Source organism: Prinia subflava, chromosome 3 (assembly GCF_021018805.1).
Source record: "Prinia subflava isolate CZ2003 ecotype Zambia chromosome 3, Cam_Psub_1.2, whole genome shotgun sequence".
NCBI lineage: Eukaryota > Metazoa > Chordata > Aves > Passeriformes > Cisticolidae > Prinia > Prinia subflava.
In genome coordinates, this window is record NC_086249.1 from 19,442,412 (window position 1) to 19,469,421 (window position 27,010).

At 37.8% G+C, this 27,010-nt stretch overlaps 1 protein-coding gene across 1 annotated transcript in view; it reads left to right on the forward strand.

Moving 5' to 3' along the window:
- The window catches only part of MAN1A2 (mannosidase alpha class 1A member 2), a 136,159-nt gene that overhangs the window by 31,807 nt on the left and 77,342 nt on the right, over positions 1-27,010 (forward strand). Inside the window, exon 3 of the mRNA XM_063394265.1 lies at positions 12,879-12,975. Coding sequence (XP_063250335.1) covers positions 12,879-12,975 — 97 coding nt within the window. The remainder of the gene's footprint in view (positions 1-12,878; positions 12,976-27,010) is intronic.

The window sequence follows — 27,010 nt, forward strand, 5'->3', positions numbered from 1 at the left end:
GTGAGGTTGTTTGGTCAGAATTTACACCGAGATGATAAGCTCTAGGTTAGTATTTAGAATGGCATTTAGAATGGCAATTTTCTTGGTATCATGAAAAAGTAGTAAAATTTGGACCATTCTTGCTGATCTAAACTGAAGGTATAGCAAATTGTAAGGAATTCAGGGTAGTTTGTGAGTAAGAATCACCAGGTGATCCTTAGCTGCAGTTGCCACACACCTTGTGCTGTGAAAGGCTTACTCCTTTTTATGATGATCAGCCTACGTGTGAGTCATACTGACAAGCTGTTTTTCTATTGCATAACTTGTTGATGACTACTATTATGGTTTCTGAAATGTAGCTTTTCATTACCAGACCATAGGTTTTTGAGGGACTATGTTTCAAGTGGGTAAGTCCTTCAGTTAGGGGAATAATGCCTTTGTCTTGAGCAGTTTTCACTTGTGCGTGCACTGTGCTTGTAACAGCCCAGGATCACGGGAGTATGACTGAAAATTTTTTGTTATATGAATTGCCTTCATTGACTCAGTCATGTAAGTGTTGTAGCTACCAGGTGATCTCTAGAATTTTTAATTTTTGTTTCATGCAAGGCAGGAGATTGTCACTTCTAGATGTGTGAAGGCACAGAACACTGGAGTGGGAGGTCTGCTAGGATGAATGGACAAATGGTAATGCCGAGGAGCCATTGATGGAACAATGTGGCTGAGATAAAACATGTATTAATAGTGTCAAATGAATAATATTTTGTCTGAAACAGAATGTTTTTGACAGCATCTGATGTCTCAGAGAACTCTGCAGTGATTTCAGAGATGTGAAGTCCATTGTGAAATACTTTCATCACTGACGTCCTCCCTCACTGTTTTATGTAACCTGTGTAGACTAATACAAATAGTCTTTGTAGATAGAGACTTAGCAGAAGAAAAGAACAAGTTAATTTTTGATATGTAAGACATTATGATTGCCTGGATCGAGGCCTGAATAACAGCCTAGGGAAGCTACTGGCTCTTTGGAGGCTACATATCTAGCTTCAGAATTCCTGGTGGTCTCAAGAAAGCATTTCACCTGCTGTGGTTTACTTTGAATTGTTCTGATACATATTTGAGGAACTTCACTCTCAAAGAATATCTTTATACTGTTCAAATTCACAAAATGAATGTTGTTACGCAGCCTATTTCACCTCCTATCAAATGGTGAAAAAAATGTATAGAATTGGAATGATGGGCACTGTTTGTAACACACGAGTCTTTACATTTGGGAGAAAGGCTGGAAAATTTTCAAATGAGGATCCAGTTTCTATTATTTTTGCATACAATATATTAGCAGTTTTTCTTTCCAAATAGCAGCTTGATGAAGGCCGTTTTTTTTAAGATCTCTGTATAACAAGTGGTTTGGTAGTAGTTTAATATTTTAAAAAGGCGTATTTTGATTTTAGAAAAATGTGCATATAAAAGTAAAAAAGAATTTGTGTAATGCTCTTAAGAGAACTTTGCAAATTATTTGAAAGCTTTATATAATAGGAATGTTTCCTGAGCACAGAGAGGGAGGCTTCTTAAGGTCATGGAATACATCTGGGAGCACAATCTGCATCTTACTGGTTTTGTTTTTGTGTGTCATTTGGTTCTGATAATTATATTTAGTGTTACATTGTGTTCTCAAGTTTAATTTACAAAATTGTATAATCTGTCTATATTCTTCTAAGAAGCTATTAATTATTTCAATAAGGAGCATTTATGAGTTGGCTGATTATTTTAGATGCACAGTGACAATTCTGAGAAGTAAAGGTTTTCTGCTTGCTTACCATACATGCTTTATAGCACTTCTCTGGAGTAGTAGCTTGCTGTTCAGGCTTTTAAAAGATGCTATGGTGTTTAATTATCTGGTACTTTAAGAACAAACACATTGAAAATTCTTCTTTCTGTTACAACTTAGCTTGGTATTCATATTTTGGCTTCTTGTACTATGTAAAATAAAAAATATTGAAGGTAGAAAATCTTTTTTTTAAGATTGTAAGTACAATTTGTATAATTTTATGTTAAGGCTTTAAGATGTGTCTTTTCATTTTTGTTAATGCAGAGAAATGAAGAACAGATCCTATCTTTTGGAAGTCATTGACTTCCTTTCCAAGTTAAATTTGCTATAAATAACTTGAGCATTTGGAATTTTGGCACTTAATTTCCATTACTGTGTTCTTTAAAGGTGCTCAGAATATTTTTTTCCTTTCACTTTAAATGTAATTATTACATAGTGCTCTGTGGTCTATAATAAGTTTTATTTCCCTGAGAAGGTAAATTTTACTCAGTCAAATTAGGAAAATTTTATAATTCTTTTCAGTCTATTCAGGGTTCATGTCTTCTTTAATTTCAGCCTAAGATGTCACAGTATTTTCTTACTGCCAGCACTCATTTAGGATAGTTACTAAAATAGTGTATTTCATCCAGTAATGGCTCTAATCCCGTACAGGTGGTTCTTCCTCTCTGCTCAGCACTGGTGAGGCCACACCTGGAGTCCTTTGTTCAGGTTTGGACTCCCCAGTGTGAGAGAGACACAAGCATGGTGGAGAGGGTCTGGTGGGAGACCACTAAGACGCTTAAGGGACTGGAGCATCTCTCATCTGAGCAAAGGATGAGGCAGCTGGGCTGGAAAGAGAGGGAATCTTACAAAATACCTGGAGGGAGGATGCGAGGAAGGCAGAACCGGGCTCTTTTCACTGATTCCCAGTGGCAGGCACAGAGGCAGTGGGCACAAACTGAAGTACACGAAGCTCCATCTGAACATCATACAACATTGTGTATTGTGAGGATGACAAAGCACTGGAGATGGTTGCCTACAGAGATTGTGGAGTCTTTCTCCTTGGAAATACTCATAAAATGACTGGGAATGGACATGGACAGCTTGTTTCAAATTACCCTACTTGAGTGGGGAGGTGGGACCAGATACCTTCCAGAGGTCCCTTCAAACACCAACTATTCTGAAGTAGGAAGATGTTTGTTGACTATGTGTGTCAGATGGAAGACAGCTTCTCCAGAATGTTACATGAATGCACATGGTAAACTTAACAGCTAAGTAATAATGCTGTAGGTTTCAGATAGACTGGGAAATCTGAGTTCTCTGGAGCTTCTGTTCTATTACTTGTTCTGTATTTGTTGTGATAAGCAGTCGTGTAATTACACAGTGCTAATTGTAAATACACTTTTTAAAAACTGAGCTCAGAGGAGGTGTGGTGTCCACAGAGGTAAGGTAGAGTTATGAAGTGACTGAAGCTGCTGGCTGTACTGATGCTTTAAGTTTTAGCTTTCATATTTTTCAGATTCTGTTCTGCCTAGGTGTGTAGCTTTGAGCTCGCATTAAGTGCTAGTAAGCTCTCTTTACAGGTAGGTAGACAAAACAAATCCTTTTCCTGCTGGAGACCAAGGACAACTGTTACAAGTTTCAGGCCCAAAAAATCATAAACAACAGAGGGCTGAGGGGTGAGAACAAGGAGGATGGGACTTCATAACCTGAAGCTGTAATTGGACAATTAACCTCAATACACAAATAGACCAACACTTACAGAAGTGTGAAACCTCGTGACCACTCATCCATTTTTGTGACCATTTTGGGTCCATCTTCGGTGTAGCCCTGGCCAGGCTCTTCTGCTGCCCAAGGTGTATCCTTAAAGGCCTTTTAATAAATATCTACTTAGTTCTCTAGCTCTGTCTAGTCTCTGTTCCAGGTCAGCCTTCTCAAGGCATCAGTTCCATTCCTGCTTGGGCAGTTTAAAAGCTCTTATATTTAATGAGATGGAATGGTAAGGTGATATATTTCTGATAAGCTGTTCTCAACACAGCAAAATTCTAGTTCTGTTCCTGTGTGTCACAGTTTTCTGGTAAAAAAAAAAAAAAAAACAAAGATGGAGAAGACATTTAAGCAAAAGTTGTTGTGAAAGGGACATCCAGGAAGTAGAGGCACCAGAGTTAAAGGTCATTGAATAATAGAATAGTTTGGGTTGGAAGGGACCTTTAAAGGTCATCTAGTCCAGCTTGAAGTTCATTTGTGACATATGACACCTGTAGAATGAGTTAAGTTTGGATGCTTTGCACCAGTGAAGAACAAGTTTGTCTGGGAAGCTGGGGATGTTCTGACTTGAATTCTTGTGCCAGTGAACTTCCCTCAGCAAAACTTTGCATTTATCCTGTTTTAAAATTAGAGTTGTAATATATTGCCTGTTTGAAGGGAAGGTAGGAAGTTAATTTATTTAATATTAGTGGAGGCAGTGTCAAAAGTACTTACGGGTATGTGCCAAGAAGCAAAGTAATTAAAATATATTTTCATCATGGTCTCTGGATGATACTCAAGAGGCTGCTAATACTGTTGAGAAGTAACAGGCTGTTTTATAAGCAGCAAAACAAATGGTTTCCTATGGATTTTTGACCTACATCCCCTTATACCACCCTCTGCTCATCATGCACCTGTGGCTGTGAATATCCTCTTACCTTCCTATTTGACTGCATGAATTGCAGTGTGTTCTGTGTCATCTTTAGAGCTGCTGGTGTGCTAAATGCTGCCCCCCCGAATGAATAAAGGGTTGACTTGCAACTGCCTTTGTCTCAGTCAGGGCACTAATTTGTGCCTGTTTGCTGTATGAGCCACAGATATTTTTTCTTTTCCTTAACACAAAAAGTAGAATATCTGGTTCCTCCAGCTCCTTAAAATCAAGTGTGAAATTAGGAAATGGATTAAAGGGCTACTGTTAATGTATGTGTCAAATGATGCATGTACAGACAGCAAGATTGCATAAGCCTCAGTCTTTAAAGGAATTGGGCTAAAAATAGTAAGTATCCCTTTACCTGAGTTCTACTTTGTGTGCTTATTGAGAAAAGAGCTGTATAGAAGAAAGAATTACTTAATCGTCCAGAGATCTTTTCATGCTGCCTAAGTCCTCTTTTCATAGTTACTATTCATACAACTTTCAATGCTAATCTCATTTATTGTTTCTAATAGCAGTGTTTCTGATCCAGCCAAATAGCTGCCTTCTGTGACTGGGGGACCATTTTTCAATATCTAAACCCAATTTAGAACAATTTCATTATTGCTGACACTTTACAGTCTTTGTTTCCTTGGTCAAATTTACTTGGACTTCTAGTTGGTTGCAACATCAGTTTGTAATAATCCATGCCTGTTATGGGTTTTGCTCACTGCTTCTGACTTAGCTTCCTTCAGTTACTTTCCGAAACTAAAGGACGTAAGTCTCATGACCCAACTTTTTCAGTATTTAAGGTAACACTCCCTGCAGTGCAAATATTTGCATAAAATCTGTACACACACATTTTATATGTAAGTAAAAATCTCTTTGTATTTATGTATGTGTATACACACACGTTGTTTATTAGTTGGTTTTGTCTGAACACTATTTGGATTCTTTGCGTTCCGGGTTTTCCAGTGTAATTTGACAAGCTGAGAACAGGTAAGTTGGCTTTCAGTTAGTTTCACTACGCTCTTTTAAAGCTTATCCTAATTTTACTGAATTAGTGAAATCTGTAAATTAAGGATAAAATCTTTGTGACGGAGCCTGTTGGTAAACTAATTTTCCATTTATATGAGAATGAGAATTGTTCACTTAGCAGTTTGGCCAGTACAGGCATGTTAGGAGTGGCCCTGAACTAAGTTGTGCCCCAGCTTGTTGGAATGATTTTATAAAGAACTCATTTTACATTTGTTAAATCAATCATTTATGTTTGTGAGATGCTTTGCAGCTCAGTGTATTTATTTTAGTGGAATAAAAGAGTGGAAGCTTCATTGCAGTATTTCAGCTGCTCATCCTGGATATGTTGATTTGATTTGTAACTTAAAATGTGCTACTCATGAAGAATGCAAACTTTTGTTTGAGGGTATTTTAAAAATGAGTCTATTTAGTCAAATTGTAGAAATTACAGAATTCTCCAGCAGTCAGGCAGTATTGGAAGCATGCTAAAGATTCAGGAAAGTGTTCACTATTAAAGGATTCTTTTTTCCAGACCATTGTGGGAAGAACCTATCTTTCAACAATGAATTAGCACATCTGCAGTATTTAAAACTCATAAATGCAAATTAAAATCAAAGAAATAGGCAAATATTTCACTTACCTGATATTATCAGCCAAACAAAAATGAGCAAAACTCCAGGTAAATTTCTTAGCTTCAGAACTGGGTAAATCAAAAGGCTCCATGGAATTTAATTGCTCTTACTGCTATTTTTTAAAATTTTGTGTTTTATATGCCATTTATTCCTGTAAAACTGAAATGCTGGTTACAAAAATCATGAATTACAGCTAGATTGAAGAGATCTCTATTTTAAATTGCACATGATTTATTATACAAGTGATCATAGGTGTGTTTTCAGCTATAGAGACTGATTGGAAAGCCAGAGCATCCTGTTAAGTTCTTGTTAGTCATCTTTACATAATTTCTCCTGTAGTCCCCTCTGTGTTTTCTGGAGCAGGTCCATAGAATATATGTCAATGTGTCCTAACATGTAGTTTTCTTCATGATGTTAGCTGTCAAGTGTTGATAGTAACAATGTCATTGATACACAGAGTGAGCTACTGGTAGCTGGTGAGTAACTTCTCTCAGTGCATTCCATTAGGGCAGAGACCATCTGCACACAATACTGAACTACCTGAAATTCCCTGCAGTTCTCTCTAATTAGTTTGCTCTGAGATTTGGATTCCTGATTTGCACTGCTGGCATCTATTCTTATTTTCTGCTTTACTACCAGAGGAACAGTGGCTAAGAAGGCATCAGTTTTTGAAAGGGATTCAAGGGGAAGCCAAAGCACTGCAGAACCCTGTGCCTGCTGAATGGAGATTACCAGAAACCAGAACAGGGAGTAGAGTCACTGAGCAGACAGATACCTAAGGTGTCATGCTCTATTTTTATTGATACCATGGTGTTCAAAGCCGTAGAAGATCCCCAAAAGAGTCAACAAACATGTAAACAAGGGAGAGATGGTTGGATATACAGTTTTTCAAAAATATTTGGCAATATCACTGCTAATAGGTGTTGAACTAAGCAGCCATGGGATGGAGGATAGTCTGTGTATTTGCCTGGAGAAATTGGTTAGAAGGCAGGAAATGGAGAGTATAGATAAATAATGCTGGGGGCCACAGAGGACATGTGCTGGGGATCCATGCTCTAAATTATACAAATGAATTATTTCGAGTTTGGGTGAGTAGTGGTATGACAACTTTCCTGACAACATGAAGAATTGCAGAAAAGCCTTATGAGACTGAGTGATAATCTCCTTTTTTATTTCTCACCTAAATGTAAAATGATGCATATTGGGGTTGGAGATGGAGAGATTCCAACTTCATGCTAAGTATGAAAAGCTGTGAGGTGACTTAGTACACTTGAGATTGAGAAATAGTGTTTTTTATAGTTCCTTGGAAATGTCACTGTAGTGCTCAACAGCAGACAGTGAGCAGATATTCAGTATTTTAGAGAAGGAGAAGAAAACAGATGAGCTTCTTAGGGTAGCCTGTGAGGCTCAGGTGCCCCTGTATCTTATAAGTTTCATGTAGTTCTAGTCATTCAGCTTCAAAAAGGATAGAGTAAAACTGGCAGAGGTGCAGGACTAAGCTGATGGACATGCCTAGACTGATGCCTAAAAGGACAAGACTGGAAGAAAGGAACTATAGGGATGTCTTTCTCCTGACTGATGTGTGTGTAGTTGTGGCTGTTTACAAAGAAGATTCGAGAGGCTCTGCTTTTCCAAACAACACAGCACCAGTCAATCTTGTGAATACCATATTCTCTTGAAATCATGATGATGCACAAGATCAAAAATACCTGCATCACCTTGGAGTAAAAATATTTGTCTTTCTTGAACGTTTTTGAGCAATGTTCACTGCTGCAAGCTCTCTAAATTTAGGCTCTTTACATCTGCTCTTCCAGTTCTCACCAATCTGAAGGATTTTCCTGTGTAATTTCTTCAGGCATCTAAGGCTTCAAGTGTTTAATGCCAGCAAAAAGAGTTTCCCATTTTGCATGCATCTGATAAATGTTTTTGTTTTAGTAATGGATTTGTTACCAGATTTGACAGTAAAAGAAGTGTTTTGTGTGTGTTAGGAACATATTCCAAACAGACTTTTTCAGTGACAATGTTCAAAAGTGCATGACAAAGGCATGAGCTGATGCCTGAAATAATTTCTCTTGAGATAGAGCTCCCATAAAAATAAAAAAGTGAATTTTCTAAGTTCTATCCAAAATTTGAGTATACAAGGAAAAGATATATTTTTAAATTAACGTCCAAAAATGATTCTTTGCAGACAGTAGGAAAATGGTTATTAATTTTTAATCTGCCAATTGAGCAGTAATTTTGTCTAGTAAATCCTTGGTTAGTTTTAAAACAGAGTTTGAAGGTGGTTTATATAAATCTCTCAAAATTGTACCCTTAAGCAGAATACATTGCTTTGAAAGCAAAACCTATTTGTGCTGTCTGTTATGCATGTTCCTGATGGAATGGCAGGAACCAGTAAATACAGCAATTTGCCAGAAAATTGGTTCTTCTGCTTGTTTTTCAGGAGTCCTACTTTCTGTTTACCAGTTGCCTGTCCTGTTTTTAAGGCTGGAAAGGGGTTTTTGAACCAATCCTTAGCTTGAATTACTGTTTCTGACATGCTGCCGTAGTGGTAGAACTTCCTTACAAATCTCATTTCAATAATTGTAACCTACTTTTATTGTTTGTCAAAAGACATCATTGCCAGTCTGTCTTTATAAAAATTCTTTATAAAAACCTTATTTCCTAGTGACTGGTGAGGATTAGATCCCATGAAGATGTTCTAAAGTCAGCAAAACCAACTAGAAAATGGTGTACCTTCAAAAGCAGTTTCATTTAGCATGACCTGTTTCTTGCCTTTCTGTCTGTCTTGCAGCAGTCCAAATTAGTCTTTTTGTAGAATTACCAAGTTGTATTTGCAGCAGCATCTTGCTGGTTATTATTTCCATTGCACCCCATAATAAACATTTTCAAGATTAATATAAAACAGACCAATACTTTATGAATGATTTTGCTTTCAAAATCAAGATCATTAATGGTGTCAGTAAAAAATTCCATTGCCAAAACTGCTTGTTTTCTGGTGGACACATTGCAAGATTTATATACATGATATGCCCAAGCTCCAGTCCTTTCCTGTGACAAACTGCTGTCAGGTATGGAGATTTCAGCTATGGCAATGTGTGTCTGGCATTTTTCATAGTTATTGATCCATGCTTGTTGTTTTCATTCTACTGAGCCCAAGGTGCCTTTCCTGAGTTCATTAAGGGCTGGGTACATTTTTTTGCAAACAGTTTTACCTTCTTACTATTATGTGTAGTGCCGATGTTCCAGTCAGTTCTGAGACTTTCCTCTCCTCTTAAAGACAGAGCTTTGTTTTAGGAAAAGCTTGTCTATCCTTGCAGCTATTCTTCGGCATTTCCAACTTCCACCATGCAAACACCACCTAGTGTACCTATAGAAATAATTTTATTTTTCCACTCAGGAGTTCATGTTGTTAGTACTTTCTGAGCCAAAATGCCATCCTCAGTTTAATTTTGTAGCTGTCAGAGGCATTTGTCTTCTCATGTCTCTCCAAAGCTTTGTGTGCACAGCTGCTTCCAGTAGTATAGGTGTTCTGTCTATAGTATAACATGCTACCTGTTCTGGCAGTAACAGAAATCTCCATGTTGATACAAGATCTCTTGGCATATCATCTTTACAAAACTTAATACTGTATGCAAGAGCTCTGAGGCTTCTCACTTGCATGTAATGTGCAGTTCTCTGCTAACATGGTATCATGATGTCTGCTTGCTCTGTGGTGGAGGAGAGCAGCGAGTTGTGTGCCAGAGTAATGGTCAGTGTTCATCTGGAAAAAATCAGTTGGCTACCTAGTGTAAGAAATGATTCTCGAGGACTTAAAACACCCTACTCTGAGTGTTTGGGGTAGGCAGAGGGGCAGGACAGATGTGTTTGTTGTTATCAAAGTAGCTTAGTCTCCTCAAAATATGGTTTCTTATCTCAGCCTTAGTTGATGCAGTCAACTGTGTCTTAGTCTCTTGTGTTCAAGAGACTTTCAGGTCTCACTAGTGTATTCTTGAGTTACTTCTGCATTAATTCATGCATCCACTGAAATGTAATCCTTTGCAGTTTCTATCTTAATACAATTTTCTTAGGATAAATTATATATGTAGAAACATCTTGTGTTGTATGTATTCTGTTTTAGCCCTTTGTAGTTTGCATACTTTTGGGGGGTTTCTTCAGAACTAAATATTCTGTAATAAAATATGTACCTTCCCCCTGGAAGCACAGCAGATTAGGACAGTGAAATATTCCGCAACTAACATTCTGCTGTGAGGAAACAAGTTCTTCTTCTCCTGGACTTGGCGAGTTTTGATCTGTTCTGGTATTTGCTTATGCCATCAGATTTTTACAAAGCTAGGATGTCAATGGCTATTTGATTCTCCTTCATGAAATATTTATTTGGGGCATCCAAAGATCTCAGAAGCCCAGTTTCCCTTATGTGCAAGCCAGTTGGTTGGATCTGCCACTTCATGATCACATTGTTGTTTAGTCATCTATTTGTTTTCAAATACAGAGAGTACACTGCTCAGTCTTTAGTTTCATCCTTTAGTTCTTTCTAAACCTTTAAGTCTGTTTTCCCAAGTAGAGTTTTTAGGACTGGCAGGCTGCAGGTCAGTGCAGGACCCTTGACAGAAGCCTTGACTGTCCCCAGTCCTTGAGTCTACCCTGACTGGAGCAAGCCTTAAGTAGCCTAGTCTGATCTCAAGGTGATGATGCTTTGAGCAGGAGGTTTAACAGGAGAGGCATCCTGAGGTTCCTTCCCATCTGAATGATGCTTTGAGTCTCGATTTTATATTAAGTTAATGAACAATTTTATATGGAAATTCACAGGTTTGTTCTGGACAACATTAGTGGGAGCTCTCAGAGGAACTTCTGTGCTTACTGCCTGTGACCAGGCTTTTATTGGGTTTGTCATGCTTCAGTTTTCTTACCTGTCAGGAGAGGATCGCTTTACCTGACTCATCTTGATGTTCCAATAGCTATGAATTGGCCAGTTTGACAAGTGCTGTGTAAACACTAAGGAGTTTGTGAATGCCAGGGAAATGGCTTTTCTCTCCTCTTCTATATTTACATCCACTTTTTCTTACACTACGAGTTCATGACACTAAAAAAATTCTAGAGCATTATGACCTAATCAGGTGTCAGAATTAGTGCAAGTACTAAAAGCAACATGTGAGCTGACTTTGAATGACAAGCGGTAGGAGTGGGACTTCGGCATCCTGAGAGGGGCAGCTGTGCTTAGGTTGATACCAGTTTAACACAGAAGTGCTCCCCAGGTTCTTGGGCCTGTGGGGGGAGTTCAAATTTATTGTCTAGGCACGAGTTAACTGAGCCATGGGAAATCTGGAGAGAGTTTACATTTAAAGGAATTACGGCTTTGTAGTTTGGATAGGGATCTCTTGATGGTTGTAGGGAGAACAGAGACTTTGTTTGCCATGTCTCAGCAGGCAGTTTAGATGCAGTTTGAAAGACCTGGGATTCTCAGATGCTGACTTCCACTAAATCTTGAATTTGGTAGGAGGAGGGATCTGAGAGGTAGTAAGAGGAGAGATGTGAGGTAGTGCTGGTAAGGTAGCTGGCTGCAGCTCATTTTTTAGCCACCATTTGCTTGTTCCCTCACATTTTCTGTGAGTGCAATGACTCTGATTAAAATAAGAAAATTACAGTCATGTAAATCAGTGAAAACAGATTGCCTTGTCTCAGTTTCTTAAAGGGTTAGTATTGTTTTGTTAGTTACATGTTAGTTACATTCACGTAGTTTCTCCTCTTAGAAAGCATTTGTCAAACTTGTGAAAATCATGATTTTAAGTCCTGTACATTTTCTTGGGGATTTTGTTTATATTAACGCTATTCTAATACCATTTTAAAAATGAAATATAAAAATAAAAAATATATAATGTTGTGGATACAAGCACATGGCTGTTGTTCTCAAGATTTTTCCTTACTGTTCTTGTGTCTGGGGCAGTCACTGTCTTTTGATATCTAATTTCTTCCTATTGATTTTATCTGTTTAGGTACTAATAATAGTTATTTATTTAAAACTGCATTTGCTTTGCAATTTGGTGGGTGCTGAATTTCCAACAAGTAAGGAGTTTGAAGAGTTTTAGTAAATCCATGAAAGCATTGCTTAGTGGCTGATGTGCACAACTAGTCAGCAAGGCCTTTTGGGTTTTTAGATGTCATTTTCTTACTAGGTGGCAGAAATATCTATTAAAAAGCTAAATGTTTTGTGTAGTAAATATTAATAGCATTAAACTGTTTTGTTCATTATGCTTTCTAAAAAGCAAAGCTTTTCGCTTTTTCTTTTGGTAGAGGCTGTATGACATCTTTGTCAAGTGGGTGTTGCTAATGAGAAATGTGTTATGCCTTTTGTAAAATTGTTGAGTCCTACTTGGATGTACCAGTGCAAATAAATCCTTTTTATGCTTCAGGTATCAGTAGATATATTTTTCTTTTAGTTAGCATCCTAAGACATTAGCCAGTGTTTTACAGCAATTCCTTACACTTAAATGCATTCCTTATGCTTACATTCTTAAACGTCTGTGGATATATTAAAGGAAAAGAAAGAACAAGAAAATGACATAACGCAGAGCATTAGGTTCCATAGCTCAAGTCAAATAGACTTGAATTTTTTTCCAAATTTATTCATGCTGTAAAATCTGATTTCAGTAACATGATAGAAGCAGTGACAAAGTAATTAGCATACTGAGATGCCTGTGAAAGATGAAGTCTCAAATAAAGAATAAAATATTATATTCATTTAGAGTAGTTTTATAATGTAATCAAACCCTGTTTTTTTTCTGTTTCTTAGATGATGAAGCATGCCTGGGACAATTATAGGCAATATGGATGGGGACATAATGAGCTCAAACCAATTGCCCGGAAAGGACATTCCACCAATATATTTGGTAGGCTATATTTTCTGGTTTGTTTGTGATTTTTTTCTTTAATATTTCTGCCCATGTATCTTCTTTGAAAGTCTACTCAAACGTTCTAGCAACCTATGTTTTAATAAAAAAATCTTTTGAAGTGTGAGTGACAGAAATGTATTATTTCAGTAGTATTTCATTGAATTACATTATTAACCTCTCTTTTTGGGAGTTGCATGTTCATTGTTGCAGAGGCTAAGCTGTGTCTATGTGCACTGATGCTTTCTTTGTGTGTGTATATATAAATGAAAGTCCTGAAGCAATGATGGTTATTTTTTGGTTGTATTTTGAGATGTAATGAATATAAATGTGGTGTTGTTTTTTTTTTAATCCCACCTTGTCTTGTCTAGATCTTTGTGTTTAATTCCATGAGAATCATGGAACAGTTTGAGTTGGAGGGAACCTTTTAAAGATGATCTATTCCAACCCCCCTGCTGTGGGCTGGGACACCTTCCATGAAAACAGTTTGCTCAGAGCCTCATCCAGCCTGGTGTTGAACATTGGCAGGGATGGGGCACCCACAGCTTCTCTGGGCAGCCTGTGCCAGTGCCTCACCAATGGTACTGAGCACAGTGCAAGGAGAGAGTGTGAGTGGAAGGAACACTGGAGCAAAAGGCTTCTTCCGTGACAGGAGGGCATTTCTTAGATATCAGGGCAGCATTGTGTAGTATTCTTACATACTTTGTTATCTTGTACATAGGCACTACCTTAAGTTTTGCTAAAGAAAGTATCTTCTGAAGCTTAGTGTGATTTAGTTTTATGTTACGATTAATTGATGGTTTTCCTTTGTTTTTTCCAGCTGATGAAATAGGACTTGACAGGGAAAAATCTTTAAAGTTCACCTATATGATCACGTATTCTTTCCTACTTGCAATTCTGTTGCTTAATTTGCCATGAGTAATTTTAGATTGGCCTTGGTTTGTAACCTAGACTCTGTGAAGTTTGTTTCCTTCATGTGGCTGGAAGACATTTTTATGATATTTGTTTATAGTGTGACAGACGTGATATTTTGAAGCAGTTACGAATTACAATTTCACTGTAGTCTTTTCTTTCCATTCCTCCTCTGCTTACTTCTGAAATGTCTGCTAATGAGTCTGGAGGATTTCTGCCTTTTAACCTTGGAATGATTATTCTTTGGAGTGCTTATTTTTTGAAATTTTGGCACTGCTTTCTGGAAGAAGTTGCAGGCCTTGTCAGTGTTAAAGTTTCTGTTCCTCTTGTTCCAGCTAACTCTAGCAGCCAATGCCCTACATGTTTGTCCTTTTAAAATTCAGATGCTATTTTGTGCCATTTAGTTTTTAGCCAAATCATGTCGTGATTGCTCTATTCAAGGCTATTCCATATGAAAAACTTTTCTGAAACGCATAATCTTCAGCATACATCAAGTCTAAAATAGAATCAACTATTGTTCATTTGGTGGATGGTTGATGGAGGGAATGTGTGTGTGTGGGAATTGGTCTTTGTACCAAGGACTATCTGGGCTCTATTGTTATTCCTAGCTCTTTACCAATCTCTATTACCCCTATTGACACGATTCCCAGCAGTATTTGCCTTTATAGAAGGCTTGCTTAATTTTTTTTGAAACCTCATGCTAGTTTTAATAAAAAGATGCTCGGCAAAATCTGTTTTTATTATTCATCTCAAAGACGATTTGACCTAAACTATTTTCAGCCATTACTGCAATCTTCTGTGCTTCCATTTCCATTCCTAGCACGTCTGTGAGATCCTGCAAGGAGATGGTATCGCTGGTTGAACGGCAGCCCTTTGCATGAATCTTTGGGAAATCAGGTTTGCTGATAACTCCCGAGTGAGGTTAAACACGATTCAATTTAGAAGACAAACAAATCATTAGTCTTCCCTGCTGGACTCCACTTTTGTCTAAAGCAGTGTGTATCTGTATCTATGGCAAGGAGAACACCGGTGTTTCTAACATTGCAAGATCTAGCAGGATTCAGTCTGGGGTCAGAGAAGGGGAGAGGAGGTAGCCTGCTCTGCTCTTAAAACTCTTAGTTTTGAGTAATTAAAAATATAAGGAAGGCTAAACTTAAAGCAAGATGCTCTTTGCCTCACTGAAGCATGCCAGCAAGAATGTTGATGGGTTTCCTCAATTATTAGTTTGACTTTTATGACAAAACATGCTAGGTTTGCTTTAGTTGGCCTGCAGCAAGAAAGTCTTGCCAGTCTTTTTTGAGATGTCTGACTGTAAAGGAGAGCCTGCTAAAAATACTGTCTTGCAAAGTATAGAGTTGGGCAGTAGTTGTAATCTTGAATAGTATCTCTTCAACAGCTGGGTCACAGCATTAGTAGTATGGTACTGCTTTGGGAAAGTATGAATGGGAGTGGGAGAGCTTTTAAAGATATTTACATTTAGATGATATATGAAACAAACCTTAATAGGTTCTCTGTTGGTGAAATGGGGTGATAACTGCTTTTGAAAAGGCTGGCATTTATTCCTACCCTGTAAAATGAATTATAAAAGTCAAGGAGAAAGTGCAGCGGAGAGGTGTAAATTTTCTTTCCAGTTTAAATTTTTATTTGCAGCTCTGCTGAAGGTTGTTGCAGCTAAGCTTAAAAAAAAAAAAAAAAAAAAAAAAAAAAGTTGACCTTTTTTGTTGTTAAATTGATGAAAAAATTTGATGGCAGCCGCTGGGCATTGTTGCAGAGGGGGTTTGTGTGGGACCTCAGTCAAGTTCTTCTTAAAACACAAAGGGTGAAGAGAAAAAGCTGATGGAAAATGATGCATGTCAGATAATGAGCAAGCACAACAAAAAACCACTGAGTGTGCTTCAGGAGGGTTTCTGAGTTTAGCACAAACCGGAGTAGTTGATGGTGTTGTCAGATTCTCTTCCTGTAATGAAATCTGACTGGATTTGCTTTTGAGGATGAGATTAACCACCTGAAACAGGTTGTTTGAAGATGATTTGTCTCTGCACTCGTTTGATGACCTGTAAGAGAACATCTCCTGAAAACACAATTAAATTTATTCAGTTCAGATATGCTTCAGAGTTTTAAACTGTATGTGTTTGTGGTGTATCATTTACTCCAGTATAATATGAACTAATTACCATAGCATAAGCTGTAAGGATACTTTACTCTGAGTTAAATTGAGTACTTAGTACTAGTTAGTTTGCATCTCTGTTTTTCAAAGATGCAATCTCTGTTTTTTCAAAATATCTTCCATCTCTGTTTTTCTAAAATATGTTTATTTGAGAAGGAAAATTATAAAGAAAATAAACAATGCTTGGGCAATTTGGAACACTGCCCTCTGCAAAACTAGAAATCGCGGGCTGTCATTTAACCTGATGCTTTCTGAAATTAAGTGTTCTGACATGTGTGGTGTGTTTTAATTTTTTGTTTTGGGATTGTTTTTTAGTTTGTTTTGCTAATTTTAATTATCTAAAATGTAAAGTGAAGAAGATGTGCAGTTTGTCAAGTACGTGATAAAGTACTGATACAACTCCTGCAAAATTGAAAACTTCCCATATTACTAGCACTGCATTTCTAAACCTTGCTTTTGGATGTATTGTGTCTAGAGATGAGCTGCTTTATATGAAGATGATCTGGTAATATACATAATCCATAAACAATTATATGTCTACATGTGTTTTGAGTGGTGTGGAAAGATCTTAATAGTGATACAAAGTTTAAAAGTTGTTGACTCTTGCATACAGACATACCCATTCTCATGCACAAAGATTTAATAAAGTCATTGTTTTGCATTTTGTCACACTAGAGCTGTCTCATGCATGGGTGGTTCTGTCATACCTCTCCTGTTCTCTCATGTCATGTGCCACGTAAACAGTCAATTTAACCTGAGCTGCCTGCCAGCTCTCTGGTGGTGTCCTGTCTTCTAGGGAGGGAGAATTGTCAGTGAAGCCACATTGTGGTTGTATCTGTGGTACCTGGTAGAGCTCCAAGGCTGCTATGCAGTGCCTTATCTCTTCTTTAAAACTTGACCAAGTAAGTCTGTCCTGTCTTTTATGAGGAATTTTTGTCTGGCATTTTAAGTGTCATTGGTGAACAGGATATGTCCAAAGGAATAACTCAGGGATTCAGGTGGGGCAGCTTGTGTGCTGAATATTCTCTAATATACCAGTGGACTGCTTGGTTTGTACCACATCGTTGGTTGTGTCCTGTTGGCTGGCTTGCACACAGCCAGCCTCAGCCTTTTGCTGCCAGTGCCACTGATGGACCCTCGTGACATGGGACAAAGTTGCTGAGGTGACTGCCCAGTGCTGCAGCAGTGTGGGAAGCTCCTGCAGCAGCTCCTGGTGTTGCTAAGCAATGGAGATCTGACAGTGCATTTCTCCCTGTGATGGGGAGAAGGAGCAGCAAAACTCCCAAAGAAAATGCATCTGTCAGACTGCAAGGATGGGAGGCTGTGGCAGGAAGGAGCTGAGTCAGCCACAGGAGCCCTGCTTTTCCAATACCTTTGACAAGTACAGTATAGCTTGAGAGAGCAATGAGATTTCTTTGTCCACTTCATGGTTCCTGAAGTGAGAGGTCGAATGTTTCTTGTAAGCACTACAAGAAAACACTGTAACAGATTTTTTATTATTACTTACCCTTGGAAATACTCGTTATTTTATAAGACATTTTTGTTATCTGTCCTTGTAGCAGTTATTGGGCTGCCTGAGCTGTTCTGACACTATCATCTGCTGTCACCTGATTAGTTGTAATTTACTTTTGAAATTCACATTAATTGAGTGTCAAGGGTGTCTGATTTAGTAAACCTTTTGTATTTTCTGGTTTGGTTGGTTGGTTGGTTTTCAGTTGGCAAAATACTTGTTTGTAAACAGTATGGAGACACTTTTACTGGGAAGAAAATAGATTATACACTTTAAAGACTGTGGAATGACCTTTTGAAGATATGACGGGAAACTTCTGGTATCTTCTTACTAAATCCTAATGAAAAGACAGATGGAAAACACAGCTTCTGCTCAACATCATTTTTCTGTGCATGTGTTCAGCCTCTGAATCCATGTAGAGGATAAATGAGCACAAAAAGGGAATATGAGGTATATATGTAAAGAAAAATGTTCTTGACTATATGTTATCTTGATAAAAAACACCCTCCTTAGTGAGCAGTAGTTCTTATCTTTTAACTGTACATGCACAAGTAATCTACTCATTATTGCCTTTTTCTGTGGCAAATGGAAGGGGAAAGAAAATCCATTCATGCTAACTAGGGAAGAGAGGTAATTTCACAATGCAAATTTCAGCCTAATCTCTGTATTTCAGGTTCAAGTCAATTTTAAAATAAATGGAAATGCCCTTAAGACAGGCCTAGGCATCTGTGTCCTCTGCTAACTCAGTAATGAGTGACTACAGCGAGATAATGTTGAATATTATATGTACATTGAATGTGTATTTTTTTGACCAGTAACACAAATTTTGGAAAGATAAAATTTTGAGTTAGAGCACAACTCTTGAGTTGCTGGCTTTATTTAAAACTAGAACAGTGTTCTAATATCACAAGAAAAGTTCCTTCAGGTCAAATGACAGAACAAACATGATTGTTACTCAGTCTTCCAAATTTGCTCACAGCAGGTAGCTAGGGAAGACATGTAAGAAAAGCTCATAGTGAGCTTGTCTCAGAGTACTCCACAGCCTTACAGAAGTTTGTGTAGTGTTATTGCTTCTGTGGTCAGAGGCAGCAAGTTTTATTTAATCACTTCTAGTTTATTTTTCCTTGATTTTGTCCAAGCTGCGTTGGAGTCTGGGCAACCTTAAGAGCAACATAACCCATTACGAGTGGTTCCATAGTTTGATTTGATATGGTGTAGAAAACTTTTTACTTTTGAAGTCTGCTTACTGTCCTGGATTACTAGTTTTGATGTTGAAAAAAAAATCTATTATTCATCTCTTGCTCTCCACTCATGAGTTTGTGGAACTGCATATGCCCTCAGTAGTGTCCCGTTCTGTATGGAGGGTCTTGCCCTGTAAACTCATTTCTTTTACTTACATTTTTTCATACCTGATATATTGTTATCTTCTTTCTTTGTATATTTTCAAGGTGGTGGTTTTGGGGTCTTTTTTGGTCTTTGAGAGGAAGACTAAAACCTTGTTCCATTTCCTGTTTTGTTTCTATTCCTTTTCTAATTACTGTATTCTGTCTTTTAGGCTCCTTGTTGGGTCTACAAACACAGTACAGGGTAGCTTTTCTGCAGTAGCATTCCTTTTGGAAATCTTCATCCACTGTATCCAATGATATATTTTATAAATCTAATGTTATAAATATTTTCAGTTATTTCATAGTTAAGCTTTTGCCTGAGCAATCATCTCAATAGGATCCCACTGGTGATTTTAGGTCACACTGATGGTTGTTTACACTTATCCCATTTCCTATCTTTTGAACCATTATTCATCTGGATAAGAATTCTCTTCTACTCTGTCGCAGGTCAATTTTCACAAGAGCTTTTGTTAAGAGGTGGTCTCAAATTCCTTTTGTGTATGTTCTCTGTCCATATGCAAGTTCACTTCTTAAAAAGACCTTAACATTGATGACTTCCCTCTGCAAAATTTCTGACTTTTCCTTTGTTTATTGCATTTAAAGCTGTTGTCTTAATGATGCTGCCAATTGGGCAAATAGTGATTTGTTAACACTGTTTTGCTTCACTGCAGTGCATATCATGCTTATTCAGAATATAGTTGTTCTCTGAAACTTGCAAATTTGTGCAGACAGGGTACAATCTGTCTGTGTGTTCCTTCTTAAGTGTTTTGCAGTACTGGTGCTGTAGATAAAACAACTGCTTAGCTAAGAATGTGTTTTGAATGTCACTGATATTTCATCAGACTGTCACAAGTGTGCCTATGCATATCAGGAAACTTCACCATGAGCAGCTGTTGTCTTGTTCTTTTTGATAATACAATATTCCTACTGAATTCTTCTCACAGTTTGTATTAGTTCATGTACAGCACATTTAGGGCAGTTTTACTCAGTGACTTTTTTAACTGTCTGAAGCAATTATCTTAAATCCTGTTCAGGAAATTGAAAATTTTGCTTTAACCAGAAAATCCCACAAAACGAACAAAAGATGCACAAATGCAAAGTGGAATTGATAAACACACCCCATTTCTGTAACCTGCCTTGCAGGATAGTGAGGTAAACATCTGCATGAAATGGTGATGAAAAAATTAGGTCATGCTACAGTTCAGGGCTGAGGCTCAGACTGAGAATTTTGATTCTTTCAATAGCATTCTCTCGTGTTCTTCTCATATAAACCAGATGGTTCGCTCTGAGGGGAAAAAAATGTTTCCTGCTGGAAGTCTTTGGACTCAACATTTATTTTAATTTGTGATTTATGTAGGTTGTGGGAATGCTATTCATGAATTTAAATTTTTTTCCTATCCTTTGGAATCGAGAGCAGAGGGTATAATAAGGAAATTAAGTTAAGGCTATGCAGTCTTGTTTTGGATTGTGTTAAAATATGAACAGGCATGACAGCTGAGTAAGAATTAGCATTCTGAGCTCTAAAACTAAATCTGCTGAGGACAACTCCATGGGCATGTGTACAGCAAGGGGGTCAGCTGTGGGTACGCTTTGCTGTCATCTGAAGTCAGCAGATGCACGAGGCAGCTGCAATTCAGGAATATTCAACCACATGAGTGGAGCACTGTGCTTCTGCCTCATACACTGATCTGTTCACTCAAGTTTTGTGCCCTTCTGGTGAAGTTCTATGGCTGTCCCACTGAAAATCCACTCCTCTTATGCTGTCCCAAGGAAAATTTGGAATGTGGTTTGGACCAAAATGTGCGTAAGTGGCCCAAATATAAAGATAGAAAAGCTTGAGTGCCATGATGGCTCTTAAGTGGGTTTTTTTAAATGTGCTTTTCCTACTGCCTAGCTGACAAAGTAATTTAGCTTACAATTATCTGTGTGAGATTGTATCTTGTCTTGAAAGATCTGTACTTAGCTTGCTTCATACATGAGGTCACACAACTATACTCAAGTCCAGATAACATCTTGTTCTGTTATTTACTCTCAAATATTAACTTTGCTTTGCTTTCTGCTGTGTTTAACTGATTGTTGCCAGTGTTTAGGTTCTTCATACTTCCAGGGCATCATTCACAGATACTTTTGCCTTCAGTCTTCCACTTCCTAATTTCTTAAAATTGACTTACTTCAGATCTGTATTTTTGGTTAGTTTTGATTGACTGCTTTGTGTGTGCAGCAGATTTGCCATCACCATTCACTTTTCACACATTGTTCTTGCTTTCTTTCTCATACACTTCAATGGCCTTCTTTGTACTCAATGCCAGCTTCTCTCTCTCCTTGCTTTCCTATTCTGAAATTCATCTTAACCTTCCTCTCCTGACATTGTGGCTTTTCAGTTACCATCAGCTCTTAAACTTCCACTAACTCAGATCTTTATTATCTTTATTATGGTCTGCAGATAGTCCTCCTCCTGTGTACAGTAATTCAGTTTGGTCTTTGTGCTTAAAAGAACAAAAAATACGGAGGAAATTGGATAGAAATGTAGAATATTGAAATAGTTTGAGGATACTCAGGCTTTGTACTAGAGGGACTGTATTCAGCTCTTGCTTGCATGAATTTTGAATTTATTTGAAGGGCCATGCAAGATTTAGATTGGGAGCAAAGTAAAACAATCAAGAAGAGCAGTCAAGAGGAAGGTTTACTGCAGTATAGATTCTTAGAGAAAGTTCTAAAATTTGAGTCTTAAAAGCATAGGTATTTAAGCAGCAGTTTCTCTATTATTAACAAATACCAGCAGTCCAGTTTTTAATAGGTTCAAAGTCTAGCATACAATTCAGTGTTCTACTCCCATTACTTCCACAGTTATGAAATTAAGGAAAGCATTACAATTGATCATCTAATGTTATTTATATGCTAAAGTACTCTATTGTCTGGTACAAAACATTAAGACCTCCTTTTCATCTTGTCTATTATCAGCAATTTAACAGAACTAAGCAATCAACATGCTTAGTTTTCTCTTCTGCTTTTTTAATTAGTCTAAAATGTTAAACGCAATTGGTTTCTTCATGGATACTTACAGGCTTATTCATTGCATTTTATGACTGAGCTGAAATCATACACTGCAGTTTTGTATGAAATGTATAGTTTCATTGACTAATTTTGAAGCACTTGTTTTCTCAGTGAAATTAAACTCTCTTGTTCAAAAGTTTAATTAATTTTCTTAAATGTTATCTTGTTCCTCATGAGTCATTAAGATATTTTGCAAGTGGTATGCTTCAGTAGTGGCAGCTTTATTGCCAGACCCTCATTAGAGATACAGAAAACTGTTGATAATTGTTTGCTTTTAATTTTAATATTACATATTTTCATACCATGTCTCTAATTGTCTGTCACATTAAGAAATCCTGTTGCTACAGTCTGAAAACTTGAATTATTTAAATCTTTTGGAGTAGAAATTGATATATTTTCTAATACATAGTGCAGTCTTGCCCAGTATGTTTTTTTCAGCCATTATGAATCTGAGCAGACAGGAATATCAATAGCAAGAATATTTATTTTCTTTAAGATTGTAATAACTTTGTATTTAATGTCAGACTGAGTTTATCAAGGAAGCATTTTCAGTCAGTTGCTAGGAATTATAACAACTGCTTATGTGAAAAATAGCTAAACTTTTAGCTTCAGAGTGTGAGAGAGTATATATTCCTCCTTGGGGAGGCTTTACATCATCTCTTTTGTTTCTGGAATTACTGTGGTAGAAAAGGGAGGATCTGCTCTATGCTTGCGTACACCCCAATGGTTGGGTTGCTCTGTCAGTAGTGCGGGACCAGTCTGAAGCTGAAGTTGCCTGCTTTAGTGGAAATTTATCTTAGAAATTACGATAAATTATTCCTTGAGGCTTTGGTCCTCTTACATTCCTTTTGCAAGCTGATCCTGCCTCCATCCCCAAGTAGCTACACTAGTAATCAAGCATATTCTGCACCAGTAGGAGTACGTTCAGCTTCCACTATGGATGTCTGTCCAGGGCTCTGCAAAAAAAAAAAGAGAATTGGATATGAGACAGGCTGAGACCAATACTGTTTCTGGCACTATTTCTGTTTTTATCTTATGGTTCTGTCAATCAGTGTGATCATCCCATTGGCCATGGGAAGCTGTTGTGAGAATGAAAGCTATTGCATCTAGATCTCTAGTCTTTGCACATAACTAACTATGGGTTCCAGCTGTTTATTGCTTAAGAAGATAAGTCTCCTTTCTGGAGTATAGAATAACCTCTTTTGATTGCAGGAATGTCTTAACACAGAGATACTTGCTATTTGTGTGATGTAGCGACAGTTGTCTTGAGTAATAGCCCAAATGCTTTTACTGTATCCAACAAATTGTCCTTACTCAATCTTGCCAATTCCCTTAGCTTTCTTCAAAATGTAGGTGCTGCTGATGTCTGCAGGCTGTCCTTGCAAAGGAGAATAAGAGTCTTTATTAGATTCCTGTGTGATTTTGTCACTGGTTTAGGAAATATGAAAGCCCTGTCTTGATTGTAAATGGACTGATGAGCATCCTGCTTTTGGACATGTCATCTACGGTCTTTTCTGATGGAAAATTAAATGCTTCCTTCTCAGTCCATGCTTGAGGTAGAAGAGCAGGAATGGTTACATGCACCTATAAGGCCCATTTATATGACATCCTTGGAAGCAGAGTGGCCTCAGTAGTTTTCCACTTAGGCTGGTTTCCTTGACTTCATAGCAGCAGTGTACATTTTGGTAATGAGAGATCCATTTGAGCAGGCTGGACTTTCTTCAGGTTTGTTACTCCTTTAGCAAGTCTCTGGGTAAATGCCAAGCCTGTTGTAAGACACTCACACACTTGGGGGACAGAGGTGTTGGAGCACAGGTAGAGGGAGAAAGGGTAAGGAAATTCTCCTACCTTTTGCCTTCCCCTGACTTATTCACTGTGGAGGTACAGGGAGGTGGGAAAGAAAGTCTTGACGCTGTGCAAGCACTGCTCAGCAATAGTCAAAATTCTGATGTGTTTCCGGCACTGGTTTAGTCACACATCCAAACCCCACAGCATCCTACAAGCTGCTGTGAGGCAAATTAACTCACTCCCATGCAGACTCAGTATCGCTGCTCAACCCCCCACTTGGGCCAATGAAAGCCCCTATGGAAGTGTTTTTCAGGAGAGGTAATGAAATTTGTGTGTGGTGTGTACATGTTGAAGTAAGGAGGAGGTACAGGTGAGATGTTCAATAATCAGAGTTTCTGTGAAGCACCTGTTTGATGATTACCTTTCAGTTTAGTTCATGACTTCAGTTTGCTGGTGCAGAGTTTTGTCATCTTGTTCCTTATTTAACTTGTCTATGTCTCTTATCTTTAGTCTTTTCTGTTCATAATTGGTCTATGCATAGTTGATCTATTCATATATTTTTCTCTAGTACCTCACTGCTTATAGTTTCTTCTGCTTCCACATAATAAATACACTAAGCAACCCTGAGCTGATATCAGATGTTCTAAATCTCTACACTTTTTCTTACAGTATAACGAAAATGGGCTATTTATTTGCTTCATATTCCTTTTGTTGTGGAACACTTGACAATGATCTGTCTCACTTGTACTTTGATAGTCTCTTGTGAGACTTTCAAATGGTTCTAATAAGCCAGTTCTTCATCTAGTACTTTGGCATACCGAAAGAATTCTAGATAAGAAGACCATTTTTCTTTTAGAGGCCCTGATATTTACACTTAGTCATATGATTTGCTAGAAATTTCAAACTGTAGATTTACATGATATCAAGTGAAACAATTACTTGGCATATCTCGGGAAACTGAAGTCTACCTAACTAAAAACTGAATTACCATTTTGCAGTCCTTTGGAAATAATACTCTTGCTTAATGAGAGTGTGCATGATTTGCTCAGTAGTTCAGCCATTTCACTGCTAAATTCTTTCCATTAGTTCATGATGGATGTTCTGTTTTATTTAGAAGAATGAGCATTGCATTCATTAGGCAAACTTCATTAAATTTGGAGTTCAATCAACTAGAACTATAATTATACGGAGAGGAAACTTCCTAATCTGACGTTTGTAAAACCGAGTCTTTTTGGAATTGGTTATTATCTTATGCGACATGACTAGTTGAGCCTTTGTATTGAACAGAGGCAGACCCTGGGAGGAGTGCCTTCAGCTAGCAGAAGTGTTACTTTCTGTTATAGTTTAATTTTTTAATAGCCTTTTTCACCACAATGAGACATCTGCTCCCTCTATGTGTGGAACAATAATAGACTGCTTGAGGTGGTAGTAAGAAGTGTATACTTGAAACTGTTATCTCATTATTTAGGGTTACTTTATGGCACTTCAAATGATACCTTCTGCAGTTTAATTCCAGGAAGGTTATCTCCTTGTCCTTTAAGGCAAAATTTATGGATCTTGGCATGGCTGTGAAAGGGAAAAAAAAGAACATTCTCTATTAGGAATGGAAAATTATTTCACTTTGTGACTTTAGATGAATGGTTTCTATCAGCATCAGTAGGGGGAAGTATTACTGTCTATCCATTTCAGCTTTACCTATAGCAGCACACGTGACCCTAATGCAGGCTAGTGATTGGAACACTTGCTGTTTCTTCTTCTTTCAGTCGATGCCTTGCTGGTAGTGCAGTACATTTTAAGATGAAGACAGCTATTACAGTGTCAGTGCTCGTTTTGGGCAAGCTATAGATACAGAAGAATCAGTGGAGGCTCTTACTTAGGAACAAATCAAGAATGCCATCCTTTCTACATAGTCCTTGAAGAAAGAAGCTGAGAGCAGTTAATTAATTTTACTCTCTGACCAAACATAATGTAGCCCACAAATGGTTTTAAGTTAATCTTGCAGTATGGAGCAGCCAAGGTGTTACATGTGTGTTGTCCTCGGTGTTGCATTATGTTCAGTTCTGCCCTGTACTCTTGTAGGCACAAGACTTCTGAGTGTGAATTCTGCATTTTGGACTTTTCCACCTCAATGCTCACGATGAGGGAATTAGTTTGCTTCCTGCTGCCTGATTGACACTAAAGGAAGAAGACTGGGCAGACAATTTTTGACTTGTTGTCTCTTGACCTTTTGGAAATGTGTTCAGCCAAAAGGATTTGAAAATGCAAAGATTGTTCCTCTGAGTCTTCCTAAAGGAAGAAGTGCTCGTCTAGAAAAAAGAAAAATAACTCAAATTTAATTGAAATAGCCTGCTTCTATGAAAAAAGAAAAAATAATAATTTATTATAGGTGGAGATGTATATGCTATCTTTAGGAGATTGGGCTAAAAAATAGTTGGGCTCTCACATGGAGTCAGGAAGCTATAACCATGATCTGTGACTGATCTGTGCCTCAGAAACAGGTGCTCATCACTGCTTAGGGAAGAGGCACATGAGAGAAGGGGCTTTTCTCAGTAGTGTTTTGTTGGGCATTCATGGTTCTAGGAAAGATAAACATAAAATGTGAAAGAAAGGAGTGTAAAGGCAGCCGGAGGGAGGGCTTGAATAAAGTATTAGGGTACAGCCCAGACAAAAATCTTGGAGTGTGAGCCTGTGCCTTTAATTGACTCTTAGGGACAAGAAGTGCTGAACAAGCCATTTTTATTGGGCTGCATTTGTTTCTGTGGCTGCAAACAACACCAAAGGATCTGATGTGAAACGGGTTGTAGGCAATCCCTTTTGGGGAGCACTGGTTTAGGTGAGATCTCTGTGTATGGGGTTGAGGGGTCACCTTTAACACAGTGGTAGTGAAAGCAAATTTCTTGTCTGTATTTAGTGAAGTCATATTGTTCAACCATTATGGGATGCACTGGGGAAACTGAACACTATTGATCAGCTCTGGAGAGAGCTCTGTTGTGCTCTCTCTGAATTCATGTATTGGATTTGTGAGATGGCAAGAGTTATGTGCTTTTTCAGTTCCATGGCCCTTCTTTCGTGTGTCTGTACAGAGAGAACTCCATGGAAAAGGTTGTTTAAATTTGTGCTTTTGAAGATATGTTCTTGAGGTCTGGCAAGTAGATGTTCTTACCCCTGACATACTGCTCTCCCATACTACTGGAATGTATTCTGAGATCTAGAAAACTG